At 53.2% G+C, this 17,648-nt stretch overlaps 1 protein-coding gene across 1 annotated transcript; it reads left to right on the plus strand.

The window, feature by feature from the left end:
• The first annotated feature begins 630 nt into the window (after nt 1–630).
• On the plus strand, nt 631–15,717 carry CADM4 (cell adhesion molecule 4). The gene is made up of 10 exons (XM_023743591.1): nt 631–818; nt 1,202–1,287; nt 10,657–10,803; nt 11,159–11,311; nt 11,557–11,691; nt 12,355–12,519; nt 12,645–12,735; nt 12,869–13,041; nt 14,044–14,172; nt 14,658–15,717. Exons 1-10 carry the CDS (start codon nt 646–648, stop codon nt 14,765–14,767), a joined length of 1,362 nt encoding a protein of 453 aa, XP_023599359.1. The 5' UTR covers nt 631–645; the 3' UTR covers nt 14,768–15,717.
• The last annotated feature ends 1,931 nt before the right edge of the window (nt 15,718–17,648 follow it).

Raw genomic sequence — 17,648 nt, forward strand, 5'->3', positions numbered from 1 at the left:
CGCCTTCTCCGGGCCGGTCCCGCTGTCCTTCTGCCCGCTCTCTGCGTCCCTCTGTCCGCCTGTATCTGAGTCCCTCAGTCTCTCTGCTAGTCCCTCTACCCTTGTCCTGTGCCCCCTGTCCCTCAGTCCCGAAGTCCTGCCCCCTCTCTGACTGCCCCCCCTTTCTCCTTGCCTCCCTCTCCCCACCTCTCTATCCTCTTTGTCCCCCACCTCTGTCCCTCGGTCTCTGTTCCTTTTTAGTGGGTCACTCTGTCCCCCGTCGTCCTCTCTAGCCCCCCTTCTCTGTCCCTCTGTTTCTGCTCTCCTCTCTGCCCCTGTCTTGTTGTCATCCTTGTTTCTCTGTCCCCCATCTGTCCCATCCCCTCGTTTCTCTGTCCCCTGTCTTTCTGTCATTCCTGTTTCTCTAGCCCCTCTGTCACCTAGCTCTCATTCCTCCTCTGTCCCCTCTCTCTGTCCCACTGTCTCTCTGTCGCCTCCCCTCGCTACCCTTACAACCTCCATCCTGGGATCCCCATCCCCATCCTCCATCCCTCCACCTCCCTATCACTATGTGCCCCTGGGGGGAACTGAGTCAGGCAGGGCATCCTGAAAGGCCCTGGAGAAATGTGGGGGGAAGTGGGGGGGAAATTGTGTGGTGAGCTCGGCATGTGGGCACACACGTGGATTCAGCACATTCCTCCCAAATGCTGCCCCTCCCCACCCGGTCACACACCCAGCTGCTCCCCTCCAGAGCAGCTAGAGAGCCATCCACATAGCTCCCACACACGGAGAGAAGCTGGAGACCTCCAAGACAGCGTGACCCTGAGACTGGGGACAAGGTCAGGAAATGTCACCCGCACACCCTTCACACTGTGTGCCTCGAACTTGTCACAGGCCACGGCCTCCCTGGTGGGTAGCGCTGATCTTGAGGACTGGGAGGTGACTGGGCAGAAGTGGGAGGGCGGGAGGTTCTGTGAGATTTTGAGAGAGGAGGTGTAACCAGATGGTACAGGGCCGGGGGCCGGGGTGTCAATCCTGACGCCTGCCATTGGCCACAGCAGCTGATGGCAAGAACCTTCCTCTCCCCAGGGCCCAGTTTCACTCTCTGTAAAGTCTGGATGTTGAACTCAGTGATCTGAAAGGGAAGGAATTCCAGCTTGAACCCCAGACTAGGTGAGGGACAAAGCTGGCCTTTCACCACCCACCTTGCTTTCTTCTCTAGTCTCTGCCGTCACTTCAGGATGTGTATGTATCCTTACCTCCTTTCTTTGCAACAGACACGCTGCAATTTCCCAGATGAGTGCTCTGGTACCTTAGCTACATTTCCTTCCAGTTTTATTTTTCTTTCGTCATTTTTTTAGGCCCTTGAAATCCAGCCTCATAGAATCCTAGAGCCAATTAGTGCAGTAAACAAAAAAACCCGAGGGTATTTTGTAACATGGACACGGTTAGGATTCTAGAATCCCAGAATCTTTAAAATCTCGACACCTTTAAAAGTCTAGAACCTCGATGGCATTGGCATTCTGGCCTCTCGACATCTTTAACATTCCGAAACCTTGGCCTCCTGGATCTTGGCATCTCTGACATCTAGAATCTTGACAGCTGAGAACTGGGACTTTGGAGTCTTAGCGTCAGAAGATGGCCCAAGACGGCCACCTACTCGGTGCACGAATCTCTCATCCAGCACTTCCGGGAGGTCGCTTTACTGGTTCTTCCCTTGTTTAAAATCGCCGCATCCTGGTACTCTAATCCCTTCTGTAAACTTTCTCTAAATCCCGGGGCTTAACAAGTCAGGAGAGAATGGTGTCATGGGAAGCACTCTGGACTGGGAGCCGAGGAACTGGGCCTCTCTGGGATAATTTTGTATCATCCCCCCATCCCTCTCGGAGCCTCACTTTCCCCTTCTGTAAAGCATGGGGTTAGGGCGCTGGAGTGCAGGATCTCAGAGGGCCCTGCCTGCTCTCCTTTTCACTGGGTGTTTCTGAATGGCTTTGGCCACTAGGTTTCAGGGTGTGTGCACGGTGCCTACATGTCCCTTAGTCACCCTCCTTCCTCTCTCACCTTGCCCAGCCGGCAGCAGTGGGGATAGGAGATGGCGTCCATTTGTGTCCTTTCAAAGACGTGTTCTCTCTTTCCTGGCTCACTCATCTGCCACGAATAGCAGAAAATGGTGAGATTTATGCCCAAAAGAAAGAAGGGTCCAGGGTGGGAAGTGAGAAGGGGTGGGTTGCCTGCCCAGAGATGCACACAGGCCAGAAACTGGAACAGAAAGCGCGAAGGAAACAGATGTCCAGATACAAAGAAAAGACACAGAGGCTGTTAGAGTTGGGGGGCTGTGCGGAGGGGGAGCTTGTTGATCCCGAATAGTGTTTCCCTCCTCAGTGACTCACTTTTCCCTTCTAAAGTTCTGACCAGCTACTCTGAGGACAGGGGGGCTTCCCCCAATGGGAGTCAGCCCCGGGTCCAGTTCTTGGGAAGTTTCTGTCGCTGACCCCCACCCACCCATGAGCTGGATGCCTGAGTCCCTATAGCTGAGGTCAGATTCTGCAAAGGATTCCAAGACCTTAGACACAGCGGGGCTGGGGCCGGGGTGGGTTAATGTCGTGCGAGCCTGGCCTGTCCCCATCTTGGGGAACACAAAGACAGCTTTCTCTCTCTGGGTGGGGCGGGGAGACTTGGAGACAGTCAGACTCGCCAGCACCCAATGGCTTGTGGCACCAGGACCCAAGCACCCACTGGTTTCTGCCTGTGCAGACCCCAGGCCCCTCGGTCTTCTGGGAACCGGGCACCAAGGCTCCTCCGCAGGCACCCAGGAGGGCATGAGGGCAGCAGCAGAGCCTGGGCACTCCTAGGAGGGGGGTGAATAGGGGCCACTGGGGGTGGAGGATAGGACAGTGAGCGCTCAGTGCAGGCTTGCACCCTTCCCGGAGCAGGAATTCCTCCGCTGACCTCCCCCCCACACACACACACTCAGGGGGAAACTCCAGAGGATTCCCCCACCCCCTGGGCCTGAGGCCTGGAATCCAGGGAGTTCTGAATATCCCAGAAATGTGGGGGCCGCCGGGGAGACTTTGTGTGTGAGGCTGCTGACTCACCCCTCGGCCCCCCACCTGATGCTTGGTTTCCAGATAAGAGGGGGATAGAGGGCTGGGGGAAGGCAGGACTGGTGGCTCTGGGAGTTGAGACTGTGGACCTAGAGTCAAAAGTTTCCAAGAGAGGAGTGGGGTGGGGGCCTGGACTCCTGGGTCTGAGGGAGGAGTGGCTGGGGGCTTGGACTCCTGGGTCTGAGGGAGGAGGGCTGGGGGCCTGGACCCCTGGGTCTGAGGGAGGAGGGCTGGGGGCCTGGACCCCTGGGTCTGAGGGAGGAGGTGCTGGGCGCCTGGACCCCTGGGTCTGAGGGAGGAGGGCTGGGGGCCTGGACTCCTGGGTCTGAGGGAGGAAGGGGCTGGGGGCCTGGCCTCCTGGGTCTGAGGGAGGAAGGGGCTGGGGGCCTGGACTCCTGGGTCTGAGGGAGGAAGGGGCTGGGGGCTGGGCTCCAGTCTGAGGGAGGAGGGTTCCAAGAAAGAAAGGGGCTGGGGGTCCATACTCCTAGGTCTTGGAGGAGGAGGGGCTGGGACCCTGATGCCTGGGTCCTGCGAATACAGGCGCCTTCACAAGGCTGAGCTGAGGAAGAATTGATGCTTTGTGCAAGGATGTTCGGACTCCGCCATTGATGGGGGGCTGAGGGGGTGTTCAATCAGGACGCAGGGATGTACCACCTCCCTAGGGGAGGAAGTGGGAGAAGGAGGCGTGATGCCACACACCTCCTGGGGAGCGGATACGGAGGGGTGGCTGTGACCTTCCTGGAACCGTGACCTTGAGACTCCCTTGGGTATTCGCTGACTCAGGACCCAGGAAGTGCTCCCCCACCCCACTTAGTTTCCGTGGAAACATCCACCAGCTGTGTACTCTGGACCCCTGGCTCCTGGGTCCTGCAGGAGGAGGGGGCTGAAGGCCCAGGGTCCTGGGTTTGAGAGAGGAGAGGCTGGGGGCTGGGGACTTCTGGGATTGAGGGAGGAGGATGCTGAGATTTCGGACTCCTTCCTGGTCCTGATGGAAGAAGGTGCTAGGAGCCTGGAGGAGCCTGGGAGAGAGGCGGTTGGGGCTGGTTTCCTGGGTCTGAGGGAGCAGAGTGCTGGATTCTGGGTCTCTGCATGTCACCTGCTCAGCCGCTCTTTCCCAAACCCTCCCATCTCTTTTCCAGGCACCATCCCCATGACGACTCCAGGCTGTCAACACAGTTTAAAGGGCCAGTGCCCTCGTCCCCAAAGCTCAACCCCTCTCTGCCCAGAAAGTCCCGCCTCGCCACCCCCCAACCCCGAAACAAAAGCTCCTGGGACATTGATATTCCAGGCACAAACACTGTTGGTTACTGAGTCTTCAGGAGGGGGAGGGAATAAGACAAAAACCCCCACCCTCACCCCATGTGCACCCTCAAGCAGAGAGCAGGAGATAAATTGGGGGGGGCATCCTGATGGCTCTCCGGAGGTATTGAGTGTCTGCCACCCAGTTGCCGGGGACCCCTGAGCCTCATTCTCCACGTCTGTAAAATGGGGGGCTAGCAGTGGGCTAGCCCTGAGGTGCAGGATCCATGGCTAGGCTTCAAAATGTTTTTTTAAAGTGCCAGAGTGAGCAGGCAGCCCGCTTTCCTGTGCATGGGCAAGCTTCTGGAGGTTGTCATAATAGCAGTTTTGCAGAGGGCTCCCTGAGCTCAAGGCACTGGGCAGGCACTGGCTTTATCCCCATTTTACAGGCGGGGCACCTGAGGCTCAGAAAGGTTGAGCCACTGCCCAAGGTCACACAGATGGTCACCCAGGTGTTTAAGATAAGAACAGTGACGTCACAAAGTTGTGGCGAGGCTGAAATGGGATCCTGCCGGACACGTGCCATTCGTTCATCAATCTGCAAACATTTATCCAGTGCCGGGCACACTTCTAGGCACTAAGGGCAGAGCAGTAAACCCCATGGTGTATATCCCTGCTTCATGAGAATAGATCTAGTGCTGGGGGACAATAAATACGTGAGCAAATTAATAAAAGAATTTCAGTGAAATTTCCACACAGGAAATAAAACAGTGGTGATGAAATAGGAAGTGTTCTGGAGGCGAAGGGATGGGGAGTGAGAGAAAGTCACTCTGAAGAGGTGTCCATGTGACCAGAGACCCGAATGAGAACAGGAGGCAGTCCTGGGATGGTCAAGGGGAAGGAACATTCCAGGCAAAGGGAGGAGCAGGCGAAAAGGCCCTGGGTGGTGACAAGCTCAGCGGGTTTGTGGGACGTCAAGGCCAGGGAGCTGGAGTGAAGTGAGGGTGATTGGAACTGTAGCCAGAGAGGGGCCAGGCCGCATAGCACCTTGAAGGCCCAGGGAAGGAGTCTAGGTTTTATGCTAAGGGTGATGGGCAGCTAATGACGGGTTGTAAGCAGAGAGGTGACTTGATCTGTTTTACTTTTTTGGAAAATCCATCTAGCTGCTGTGTGGAGAACAGCCTGGTGGGAGGCAGGCATGGATGGACGCAAGGAGGCCCACGCGTAGTTCTTAAAGGTTCAAGTAAGAGCCCTGGCCAGTAAGGCTCGTTTGGGCATCGTCCCATGCACCAAAAAGTTGCTGGTTCGATTCCTGGTCAGGGCATATGCCCAGGTTGCAGGCTCGATCCCCTATGGGGGCCATGCAGAAGATAGCCAGCTGCTGATCAGTGTTTCGTCCTCACATCCATGTTTCTCTCTCTTCCCCTCTCCCTTCCTCTCTTTCTAAAAAGCCATAAAAAATCTTGGGGGGAAAAATGGTTCAAGTAAGAGATAGTGTCATTGGACTAGGGCAGGGGTGGGGAACATCCAGCCCACGGGCCATATAAGGCCCATGAAATCATTTGTTCTGGCCCTGCCAACGCATTAGGGGTGAGTTAATTAAATGTTTGACCCAATATAGCAGGCTAATTTTTAAGTTGATAATTTTGTATAGCCCATGAATGACGTTATAAATATGCAAATGGCCTTGGCAAAAAAAAAAGGTTCCCCACCCCTGGACTAGGGTTATGGTAGACAAAGGTGAATGGATATGGGATATGTTTTGGAAGTAGAATGGATAGATATTGCTGATGGAAAAGATGTTAGAGGTGAGGGAAAGGGTAAGAACTTGCATGATTTCTAGGTTTGGGGCCTGAGCAGCCAGGTAGATGGTGGTGACATTTACTGAGATTGAGAAAACATGAAGAGGAAAACATTTGGATTGGATGTGTGAAGCTTGATATTCCAGGAGGTACTAGATACACCACTCTTAGTGGCTTAAAAACACAAAAAATTTATACTAAACATTAAAAAAAAGTCCCGAAATAGGCATCCAGGGTTTTTACGGCAGCTCTACATTATCACCGGAGGCCCAGGTACCTTTCAGCTCCTGGTTGCACCATCCCTACTGCCCTTGTCCTCACGGGCCAACATGGCTGCCAGGGCTCCAGGCATCAGCATCCTAGTTCCAAGCAGCTCAAAGGTGACCTGGTGGACAAGGGTCTTGTCCCCCATTTTAGGAAATCCTCCCCAAATTACCACATGACACTTTCCCTTACATCCAATTGGACAGAACTTTCACATGGACTCGCTTAGCTGCAAGAAAGCCTGGGAAATGTATCTTTCTGCTAGGCACAGGGCAACCATAAAATACCATCAGGGTCCCTTTGCTAAGGAGAAAGGGAAGCATGATGTCGGGGTAGAAAGCTAACTCTCTCCGCCTTCACCCCCTGGAATTAATCTTTTCCACCCCTCGGCCCCCAAATGAGGTTACCTATCCTTTTTACAGGGAATATAACACGTTAGATGGGATATTACAGTGATTTGTGTCTCCCTCCACATAAATCTTGAATGGCCCTCCAGGACAGGGACCTTTTCTGACTCATCTCTGGGCATGCAGCCCTGGGAAACCTACCCACTGCCTAGGAAATACTCAAATGAATGAATGAGACAGACTGTAAGAGACATGAAGCGATAGTTACCCAACATTTAAAGGTATATAACCAATGTGATCATGCTTCTTTCCTGCTTCAAAACCTACACTGGCCTTCAGGATAAAAGCTAATCTCCTAGCGTGGCATTTGAGGCCCCCCACCAGCACACCCCACAATCCCTCACCAAAGCTGGACATGCACCCAGACAGCCAGCAGTGGGTGTAGGTCTAGGACACAGAATCAGAGAGATCTTGGATGCAGGTCCTGGGTCTGCCACTCTTGGGCTATGACCTTAAGCAAGTCATTTTCTCTCTCTGGACTAATTTTCTCATCTGTAAAATGGGAATTGGGAGAAAACGTGATTGAAAACAGGTGCCTACCTTCTTCAGATATTGTGATGATTAAATGGAAATTATACAGGTAATGTCCTTAGCACAGCAAGTGCCTAATAAACAATAGCTATTGTGATTGTTAGTTTGAAGATGACAGTGACAATGATGATGGTGATGCTGATGATGATTAATCTCAGCTTTGAGCTTTCTTCCAGGCTGTTTTCTCTGCTGGAAACACCCCTTTACTAATCACCTACCTTGTTCCTCTGCTGTGTTAATCAGAGTAGGTTAACTTCTGTAACAAACAGGCCTGAAATCTCAGTGGCTTTGCAAAAAAAAAAGTGTATTCCTCGCTCATGTTACAGTTCGGTGCTGACAAGTCGCAGGGGGCAGTGAGTCAGGGCCCCAGGCTTCCAGCCTGTGATCCCATCCTCCTCTAGGCTCCCTGGAGTTCTCGCCATTCAGCCATTAAGAGAGCGTCGACTTACTAGGAGGTCATGGTTCGATTCCCAGTCAGGGCATATGCCTGGGTTGTGGGCATGATCCCCAGTAGGTGGCGTGCAGGAGGCAGCTGATCAGTGATCATTGGTGATCATTCTTTCTCATCATTGGTGTTTCTATCTATCTCTCTCCCTCTCCTTTCCTCTCTGAAATCAATAAAAATACAGTGGGGCCTTGACTTACGAGTGTCCCGACTAACGAGTTTTTCAAGATACCAGCCGTCTCTCGGCCGATTTTTTGCTTTGAGTTGCGAGCTAAAATTCGGGTTACGAGCCAGCTTCAGATACCCCACCGCTAGTTGGCGCAGCGAACGTCACAGTGAACGCCACAACATCAGCCCAGCATCACGTGTCTCACTCGTTCACTTTTTGATTTGACATACGAGTAATTTGAGTTACGAGCTCCATCACGGAACGAATTAAACTCGTAAGTCAAGGCCCCACTGTATATTTTAAAAAATAAAAAAAAAACCTAGTGGCTTTAAACCACCATGCTATTTGCTCACAACTCTGGGATCAGCAATTTGGACTGGATCAATTGGGCAATTCTTCTCTTGGTCACAATTGGGGTCACTCATATGGCTGCAGTCACCTGGGGTCTCCCTGGGGCTGGATGGCGCAGGATGGCCTCACTCACATGGCTGGCGGTTGCTGCTGGCTATTGGCTAGGCTTCTCTCATCTTCACGGAAGCTAGTCTGGGCATCTTCACTCAACTGTCTCAGGGCAGCAAGAGGGCATGAGCGGAAGCTGCAAGGTCTTTTGAAGCCTAGGTTCCAGAACTCATATAATATCACTTCTAGCAAATTCTGTTGGTCAGAGCAAGTCACAAGGCGTGCCCAGATTCCCAGGGTCTGAGTGCCTCAATGGGTGGAGCAGCAAAGTCACCTTACAAAGGGCATGTACAGAGAAGGGAAGAGATTGTGGCCATCCCTGCTGACAAGCTACAACATGAGCCCAGGTGTGGAAGATGGGGTTCAGTGAACGCCTAGCAGTCTCCCACACCTGGTCAGCTCCTGTTTACTCGAGGTCTGGATCCGATAGAGCTTTCTTCCAGAACCTTCTCTAATCCCCCATCGCCCTAGGCAGTCTTTTTAAAACAATTTTAAAAATTGTTTTTATTGATTTTTTTAGAGAGTGGAAGAAAGAGGGAGGGAGAGAAACATGGATGTAAGAAACATTGATCGGCTGCCTGCTGCACATCCCTTACCAGGGATCGAGCCCTAAACCCGGGCATGTGCCCTGATTGGGCATCGAACTGGCAACTTTTTGGTACATGGGAAAACGCCCAACCAACTGAGCCACACCGGCCAGGGTTTTTTAAATTTTTATTAGTATTTATTTTATGCTGATTTTACTCCCAGGCCATACGTTTTTGTTTCTTCTGGAATCTCTTTTTCTTCATGCAACTTCCTCTTCTGGTTTAGGACTATCTGCTCTTCGTCAGTAGAACCATCTCCAGGTTAATCCGCCCATGAGCTCTGCATGTCCTGCACTGCATCTTGGAAGCTTTTCACCTGGATGTGCTCAATGACCAGAGAATCTACATCTAAACCCTTATGTTCAGCGTTCTCTGCATTTTCAAGCATGCACAGCAAAAAATCAGGACTCTTGTCCGGCCAGTGTGGCTCAGTGGTTGAGCATCGACCTATGAACCAGGAGGTCGAGTTTTGATTCCCAGTCAGGGCATATGCCTGGGTTGTGGGCTCGATCTCCAGTGCGGGGCGAGCAGGAGGCAACAATTCAATTATTCTCTCTCATCATTGATGGTTCTCTCCCTTTCTCCCTCTCCCTTCTAATCTGAAATCAATAAAAATATTTTTTAAAAATTCAGCACTCTTGCCGAAACCGGTTTGGCTCAGTGGATAGAGCGTCGGCCTGCGGACTGAGGGGTCCCAGGTTCGATTCCGGTCAGGGGCATGTACCTGGGTTGCGGGCACATCCCCAGTGGGAGATGTGCGGGAGGCGGCTGATCGATGTTTCTCTCTCATCGATGTTTCTAACTCTCTATCTCTCTCCCTTCCTCTCTGTAAGAAATCAATAAAATATATTTTAAAAAAAATTCAGCACTCTTTTTGTGCTACCGACCCTGAGCCAGCCCCACTCTTTAGCCTGGGCACACCTACCAACCCCACCATTGTAAGGATGGAATGGCATACATTGCTTCTGTAGATATTGGTGGCTTTTTTTTTAAATCCTCACCTGAGGATATTTTTCCCATTGATTTTTTTTTTGAGAGAGAGAGAGAGAGAGAGAGAGGGAGGGAGGGAGGGAGGGAGAGGGAGAGGGAGGGGAAGGGAGTGAGGGGGAAAGAGAGACAGAGAAACATCGATGTGAGAAATACATCGATTTGTTGCCTCCTGAACGCACCCCAACCCGGACAGGGATGAGCCTGCAACCCTGGTACATGCCCTTGATCAGGAATCAAACCCACGACCCTTCCATTCACAGGCTGCTGCTCTAACCACTGACCCACACCAGCCAGGGCTACTTGGTGGCTTTTTGACTGTGCATACCCCTGGTGACCTGGGCAGTTTCACGGGTGTTCTTAAAGTGAACACAAAGACTTGAACCTCTTGATTGGCAGGATTTTGTGGTTTTCTGGGTCAGGTGACTAGCAAACCATTTTCAGAGGTCGTCTGGGCCACTTTGGGGAAGAGTCCCTCGGCGTCTTGGTCTCCCTGCCCTCTGGGCTCCCAGTGTGCCCTGTGCAGCGCCCCCTAGAGTCCATCTCTTGGACTCCAGCCTGTAGGAAATGTTGGATGCGATAAACTGAATGTGAGGGGAAGGAGAGGGATTGGAGGTGTGGATGGGAGAGGAGCAGAGGGGAGAGAGAATTGCAGCCCTCACTGAGTCTCCTCTCCTGTCCAGGGGCGGGACAAGAAGTACAGACGGAGAATGTGACCGTGGCCGAGGGCGGGGTGGCCGAGATAACCTGCCGTCTGCACCAGTACGATGGGTCCATCGTTGTCATTCAGAACCCAGCCCGGCAGACCCTCTTCTTCAATGGCACCCGCGGTGAGTGCTGGGTCCCCAATCCTGAGTCTGGAAGGAGGAGGGCTGGGAGCTGATTCCTGTGACCGGAAAGCGGGCAGAGCTGAGACTCTGGACTCCTGGGTCTGAGGGAGGAAGGGGCTGGGGGCTCGGGCTCCTGGGTCCTCCCGTAGCATGGAGCTGGGGGATTGAACCCTACTCCTGTGGGTGGGAGGTCCGGAATCATTCTGGTTCCCCAGGGGGTAACTAGGTGGGCACCTTAGGTACAGAGGTATGGCTGGAGAAAAGAGGCAGAGGGCTGGCCGCTAAGCTCCTGGAGGAAGGGTCCAACTCCTGAGGCCAGGATTCCCCGAGTTCACTCCTGGTTCACTCACTCTAGCCCTGAAGGATGAGCGTTTCCAGCTTGAGGAGTTCTCCCCTCGCAGGGTGCGGATCCGGCTCTCAGACGCCCGCCTGGAAGACGAGGGAGGCTACTTCTGCCAGCTCTACACGGAGGACACCCACCACCAGATTGCCACGCTCACCGTACTGGGTAACCACCTCGCCCTCCTGCAGCCCATCCCTCCTCCCTTCTCCTCTGCCTTTCCCTTAACCTGCGGCCCTACCCGGGCTGTTCTCAACCTCCTGGACACCTGGGCCCAGGCCACATGGCTGGCCTGCCTGACCTCTGGGCTCTTTGTTTGACCCTTGTTGCCTGAAATCCCGCTGCCTGGTCACTTTGAACCCACCTGGCTGCCTCCCCTGAACTCCCCCCGTACCCACTTCTCCCTGCGACAGTGGCCCCGGAGAATCCCGTGGTGGAAGTCCGGGAGCAGGCGGTGGAGGGCGGCGAGGTGGAGCTCAGCTGCCTGGTCCCGCGGTCCCGCCCGGTTGCCGTTCTGCGCTGGTACCGCGACCGCAAAGAGCTGAAAGGTATTACAGAAAGGGGTACGAGGGGTGAGGGAGGTGCCAGCGAGGGGCGGGGCTTGGAGGAGGCGGGGTTGTAAGAGGCGGGGCTTATGAAAGGCAGGTTTGTGGGGCGGGGCTTAGAGGGGCGGGGCTTATGAAAGGCGGGTTTGGAGGAGAGCGCACTGGTTCCGACATGGGCCACGCACGCAATATGCAGCTATTGAATAAAGTGATAGATGAGCCCTAGCTGGTTTGGCTCAGTGGATAGAGCGTCGGCCTGCGGACTGAAAGGTCCCAGATTCGATTCCGGTCAAGGGGCATGTACCTTGGTTGTGGGGCACATCCCCAGTAGGGAGTGTGCAGGAGGCAGCTGATCGATGTTTCTCTCTCATCGATGTTTCTCACTCTCTATCCCCTCTCCTTTCCTCTCTGTAAAAAAATCAATAAAATATATTTTTAAAAAAAGTGATAGATGAGAGGAGGTGGAGTGGAAGAGGGAAGAGCTTTGGGAAGAGGAACGTGGGATTGTGGGCTTGATCCGGGGAGGGTCGTTGTTTGGAAGCCTGGAGGCGAGGCCTGTGGCTCAGGGGCGTGGCTTAGCAGATAGCCTGCTTTGGGATTGGCTGGGGGGCCCTCGGGGGCGGAGCCGGAATCCTGGACTGCAGACTTCTTGTTGGGGCCCGGCAGGTGTGAGCAGCAGCAGGGAAAATGGCAAGGTATGGAGCGTGGCGAGCACAGTGAGGTTCCGCGTGGACCGCAAGGACGACGGCGATATTGTCATCTGCGAGGCGCAGAACCAGGCGCTGCCCTCGGGGCACATCAAGCAGACGCAGTACGTGCTGGACGTGCAGTGTAAGTGCCGGGGGCAGGGAGCCGGCGGGCGGGGCGGTCCCCACGCCGGCCGCTGGACCCCGGGAGGGCTCCAACCCCGCGAGGTGGCCCTGACAGCCACTCTCCCATCTCACTTCCGCCTGCAGACTCCCCCACGGCCCGGATCCATGCCTCGCAGGCTGTGGTGAGGGAGGGAGACACGCTGGTGCTGACGTGTGCCGTCGCGGGGAACCCCAGGTGAGCTCAGGGGCCCGAGACGCCTGAGTAGGGACCCTCTTATTCCTCGATGCTCCGTGTCTAGATTGCTGAGAAGTCAGGATTGGATGCTGGCGCCTGCGTCCCTTACTCACTGTCCTTTACCCTCGTCCAGGCCAAATCAGATCCGCTGGAGCCGCGGGAATGAGTCTTTGCCGGAGCGGGCCGAGGCGTTCGGGGAGACGCTTACGCTGCCTGGCCTGGTATCAGCAGATAATGGCACCTACACTTGCGAGGCGTCGAACAAGCACGGCCACGCGAGGGCGCTCTATGTGCTCGTGGTCTACGGTGAGTGGAGGCTGCTGGGGGCGGGGCTCAGGGCGGGGGCGTGGCCTCCCCGGGTCCCTGCCTTGTCCTGGGTGGGCGGGGCCTGTGCAAAGTGATTCTAGGTTCAACAGCCCACAAAGTTCTTAAAGTTCAGTTTTGGCTCTGCAACATCTTATTGCCGGTGACATAGTCTGCTCCTTCGTTTCCTCATGGGTAAAGTGGAAATGAACAATAGCACCTATGTCAGGGTTTATGAAAATTATATGAGCTAAATATATAAAGTGGTTGGAAGGACCCTAGCCGGTTTGGCTCAATGGATAGAGTGTCAGCCTGCGCACCAAAGGATCCTGGGTTCAATTCCCGCCAAGGGCACAAACTTTGGTTGCAGGCTCCTCCCCCGCCCTGACCCTGGTCAAGGCAGGTGCAGGAGGCAACCAATAGATGATGTTTCTCTGTCTTTCCCTCTCTCCCACTCTCTCTAAAAGATCAATGGAAAAATATTATCGGGGGAGGATTAACCAAAAGTAAAAAGTAAATAAAGCGGTTGGAAAGCCCCTAGCAAAAAATGCTACGTGTTAAACTCTTATGATGGTGCAGCAGGAATTTTGGAAATGTTTGGGCCCTAGATAGCACTGTAGATACCAGAAGCATTTTGGACAAGATATGGTAAGGGACTTGGACCCGAGCTTCTACGGGGGAAGAAGCATAGTCCCAAGAAAAGGGATGTGTTGTTTCTGATCTCTGGGGGTGGGGTGAGGAAAGGAGGCAGAGCAGGTATTAGCAAAATGACTCAGGACCCAGTGGGGCGGTGTATAATCCAGCAGGCATTCCTGGAGGTGGTGGAACATCAGGGAAGCGGGAAGCCATGAGAAAGGCCCAGCAGGTGGCAGCAATTTGAGGGGCATGGCACGTTAAGGGGAGCGGTTAGAGGGGGTGGGCGGAATAATTTAACAGGTTGGCAGCGATGGGCCCAGCTGGGACCGTGCTCCGATGACCTGGTCCTGCGCCCTGTTCCTCTGGCAGACCCCGGTGCGGTGGTGGAGGCTCAGACGTCCGTGCCCTACGCCATTGTGGGCGGCATCCTGGCGCTACTGGTGTTTCTGATCATATGTGTGCTGGTGGGCATGGTCTGGTGCTCGGTACGGCAGAAGGGTGAGTGGTTGGGGGGGGGGGTCTGAATTCAGCGAGGGTTGCAGTTGGTTGTGGGCTTGGTAAGGGGGTGGGGCGTAGAGACTGAATTTGAGTGAGGGCAGAGCCTAGAACCAGGATTCAAACCCTGTGGGTTCTGAGGCCAATATTCCCAAAGGCGCAGGTGTTTTGCCCATGAATAAAAGGGGTGAAACATTGAAGCGGAATTAAATCCGTGGGTTTAAACAATTTACCTTCCTAATTGCTGGATTCGTTTGAGAACTGAGCAAGGGGATATCACCAAGAGAACAGATCAGGGTTGATCTTTCCATGAACTTTTGGTATCTACCTAATTCTGCTTCACCTCTTTCTCTGCCCATTTTGCTATTCCCTGGCCCTGATTCCCTCTGTTCCCTGTGTTCCTTTTCTCCCTCTTCCTTGTCTGATATCTGTCTTGTCTGTCTCCTTCTTCCCGTTTATTTCTGTCTGACTCCTGGGTCACCCCTCAGGCTCCTATCTGACCCACGAGGCCAGTGGTTTGGATGAGCAGGGAGAAGCGAGAGAAGCCTTCCTCAATGGCAGTGACGGACACAAGAGGAAAGAAGAATTCTTCATCTGACCCCGTCTCTACCCCAGGCCTGGGCCTGGGCGAGGGTCCACCCCACTGCCAGCTGCAAAGACATTTACCAGAGTCTGGGATGGTGGGCATCTCTCCCCACCACTAACACCTCAGACGTTTGGGCAGGGATGGGGGTGTCATATGCCTAGGTCTCTTTGAGGGCCAGAAGCAAGGTCCCAGAGGTCTGGGGTCCCCCAGGGGGTAGGGGCCAAAGGTCCAGATCCCCCAAGTCCAGGGAGGGCGGTAGGGATTGGGTTGGGGGAAGATAACAGGGGGAAGGCCAGGGCCCCTAAGCTGCAGAACCAGGTCATGTGGGGAGGGGATCAGATTCTGGGAAGGGTGGGGTGGGCAGGGAAGGGAAACGCAGATTTCTTTGGGGGTCCAAGACCTCATGCCAGCCATTGTAGGAGCTCCATAGAGCTCTGGGCACCTCTTTGCAAAGCCATGTTTGCACGGTGGGGGTAAGGGTGGGGGGGAGGGTGTGGAAACAGGGATTCTGTGTCTTTGTGTCATAACTTTGATGGAGGAGGTGAGGGAGACAGCCCCAGCCCTTTTCTCCAATCCCCCTTCCCAGGTTCCAACTTCCCTCTACCTTCTCCCCCCACATCTGTCCTATCTATATTTGTCTCTCTGTCCACCCACTCCTGGGGGGGCCTTCCCCAGCTCTCCTCCAGGCCCCTCCCCCTCCCCCCCCAGGGACGGGGAAAGGAGTTTAGGGAGGGTGTTGGTCTCTATGGTTTTATATATAATATATTAAAAAAATAAAAAATCTGTATGAAAATATCAGATTATGCCCTCCTCCCCCATTCCTGGCTTTTGCCCCCTTTTTCTTGTTAAAAAAAACAACAAAACAAAACACCACAACACAACATTTTGTACGGGGCAGGGAGGGGAATGGGAAGGGGGTGTGGCAGTCCCACTAACCACCATTAAACTGAGGAGAGAACACGTTTGTGGTAGTTGTGTGTCTGTCCTTCTGCCCGAAGCTGCACCCTGTTGGGAGGGGGGAGGGAGAGGAGCCGCTGGTGAACCATACAGGCCTAAAGGAGGTCTCACCAATGGCACCTTGACCCTCCTGGAGGGGGAAACTCGGTTTTTCCTAGACACTCGTTCAGCCAAAATAGTCAGTCTTACCTCCTCAGTAACTACTGAGCCGCCCTATCCCCACCCCGTGACCTGGACCCTTCCTGTGGCTCACCCCCACCCCGACATCAGTCTCCAGGGCAGCTTTCAGTAGTCACATCTCACCCTGATCCCGCCTTTCTCAAAACCTTACCCTGTCTCCCTATCGCCTGTAGAGCGAGTCAAAGCTCCTTACCCTGGTATTCCAGGCCCTTCTTTCTCTAAAATTTAAATGAGTGATTCTAATTTTAGATTAAAAAGTATATTGACCTCTTACTTTGTGTGCCAGGTGCTGCTCAAAGGTCTAGTGGCAAATGTTTGGTGTTCCAGACAGCATAACACAAATCTGAAATATAAGGCCCCAAGAGTGGAAAAGGTGACTCCGTGTTTTACCTTCATGAAGCTTTCACAAGGAAAAAAGAACTTAATTTCAGGTGGCCATTAAGATAAAATGCAGAGGAAGGGGATGTGGAGTACTATTTTATTTTAACTTATTATGGAAAACTTCAAACACAAATAGAACAGGACAATGCAGTCCATGCATCCTTCACCCCAGCTTCAAAAGCCATCAATTCACAGCCAATCCTGCTTTATCCACAACCCCACTCACTTCTCTAGAGCAAATCTGGAGGTGCTACTTTAGAAAAAAACAGAACAGGGAACGCCTCTCAGGTTGACATCTGTGCCAAGATATGAATGGTTAACACCAGCAGCCATTTGAAGATCAGAGGGAACGCATTTTTAGGCAAAGGGAACAGCAAGGGGAAGGACCTGAGATGACAAAGACTGGGGTGTTTGATGGGAACTGGAGTTAGTCAGGGTAAAGAGAGAGATAAGTGAGGTCAGAGGTAAACAGGACCAGGCCATGATAAAGTTTGGATTTTTTCTAAGCACAATGGGATCCCATTGGAGCGTTTTAAGCTGGAATTTTGAGTCACTTCCAGGAAGCCTGGACTCCTACAATATCTTCAGCATAAAGTCTGAACTCAGCATCACCTATAGGAGCCTTTCCCCTCTCTGATTCTTGGTTCCAGGCATACTATCTGCTTTCACTTCCTCAGTCAAATCGTGTATTGCTTTTTTTTTTCTTCCTCTAGGCCAGTGGTTCTCAACCTTCTGGCCCTTTAAATACAGTTCCTCATGTTGTGACCCAACCATAAAATTATTGTCGTTGCTACTTCATAACTGTAATGTTGCTACTGTTATGAATCGTCATGTAAATATCTGATATGCAGGATGGTCTTAGGCGACCCCTGTGAAAGGGTCGTTCGACTGCCAAAAGGGTCCCGACCCACAGGTTGAGAACCACTGCTCTAGTCCTTTACCTTAAACTCTTCCCTCTGCCAACATGACTCCCATTCCAGTTGGCTTCTATTAATCCTTGGCTTAAAAATCATCACCTTCTGGAATCCTTTTCAGGCTGGGGCAGGCACCTCCTCTAGCCCCCACACCTTCCTATGCTCCATTCATTCCAAGTCCGACCACTCCAGAGTGTGGTTCTGATTATGTGTGGATTTCCTTCCTTTGATTGGGGCATCAGGACGATAGGGGCCGGGTAATGTCTTGTTCACTGCGGAAACCATAGTGCCTGCTAGCACAGGGCCTGACACATAAAAGAGCAGTAATTATTTATCCAGGTTGGAGCTGGAGGATTGTGAGGGTCGGTAAGGATCCTGACCCTTGAGCCGCCTCTCGGGATGCAAACTGATTCCTCCTAAACCAAGGCTACCAGCTGCACGCTAGTCCGCAGTCCCTCTGC

The sequence above is a fragment of the Myotis lucifugus genome, unplaced genomic scaffold (assembly GCF_000147115.1).
Source record: "Myotis lucifugus unplaced genomic scaffold, Myoluc2.0 scaffold_402, whole genome shotgun sequence".
Lineage (NCBI taxonomy): Eukaryota > Metazoa > Chordata > Mammalia > Chiroptera > Vespertilionidae > Myotis > Myotis lucifugus.

Coding starts and splice junctions, on each gene's coding strand:
- CADM4 (XM_023743591.1), top strand. CDS start 646: ATGTGGGCACACACGTGGATTCAGCACATTCCTCCCAAATGCTGCCCC. Junction 13,042..14,043: donor CTATGTGCTCGTGGTCTACG/GTGAGTGGAGGC, acceptor TTCCTCTGGCAG/ACCCCGGTGCGGTGGTGGAG. Junction 14,173..14,657: donor GTGCTCGGTACGGCAGAAGG/GTGAGTGGTTGG, acceptor GTCACCCCTCAG/GCTCCTATCTGACCCACGAG.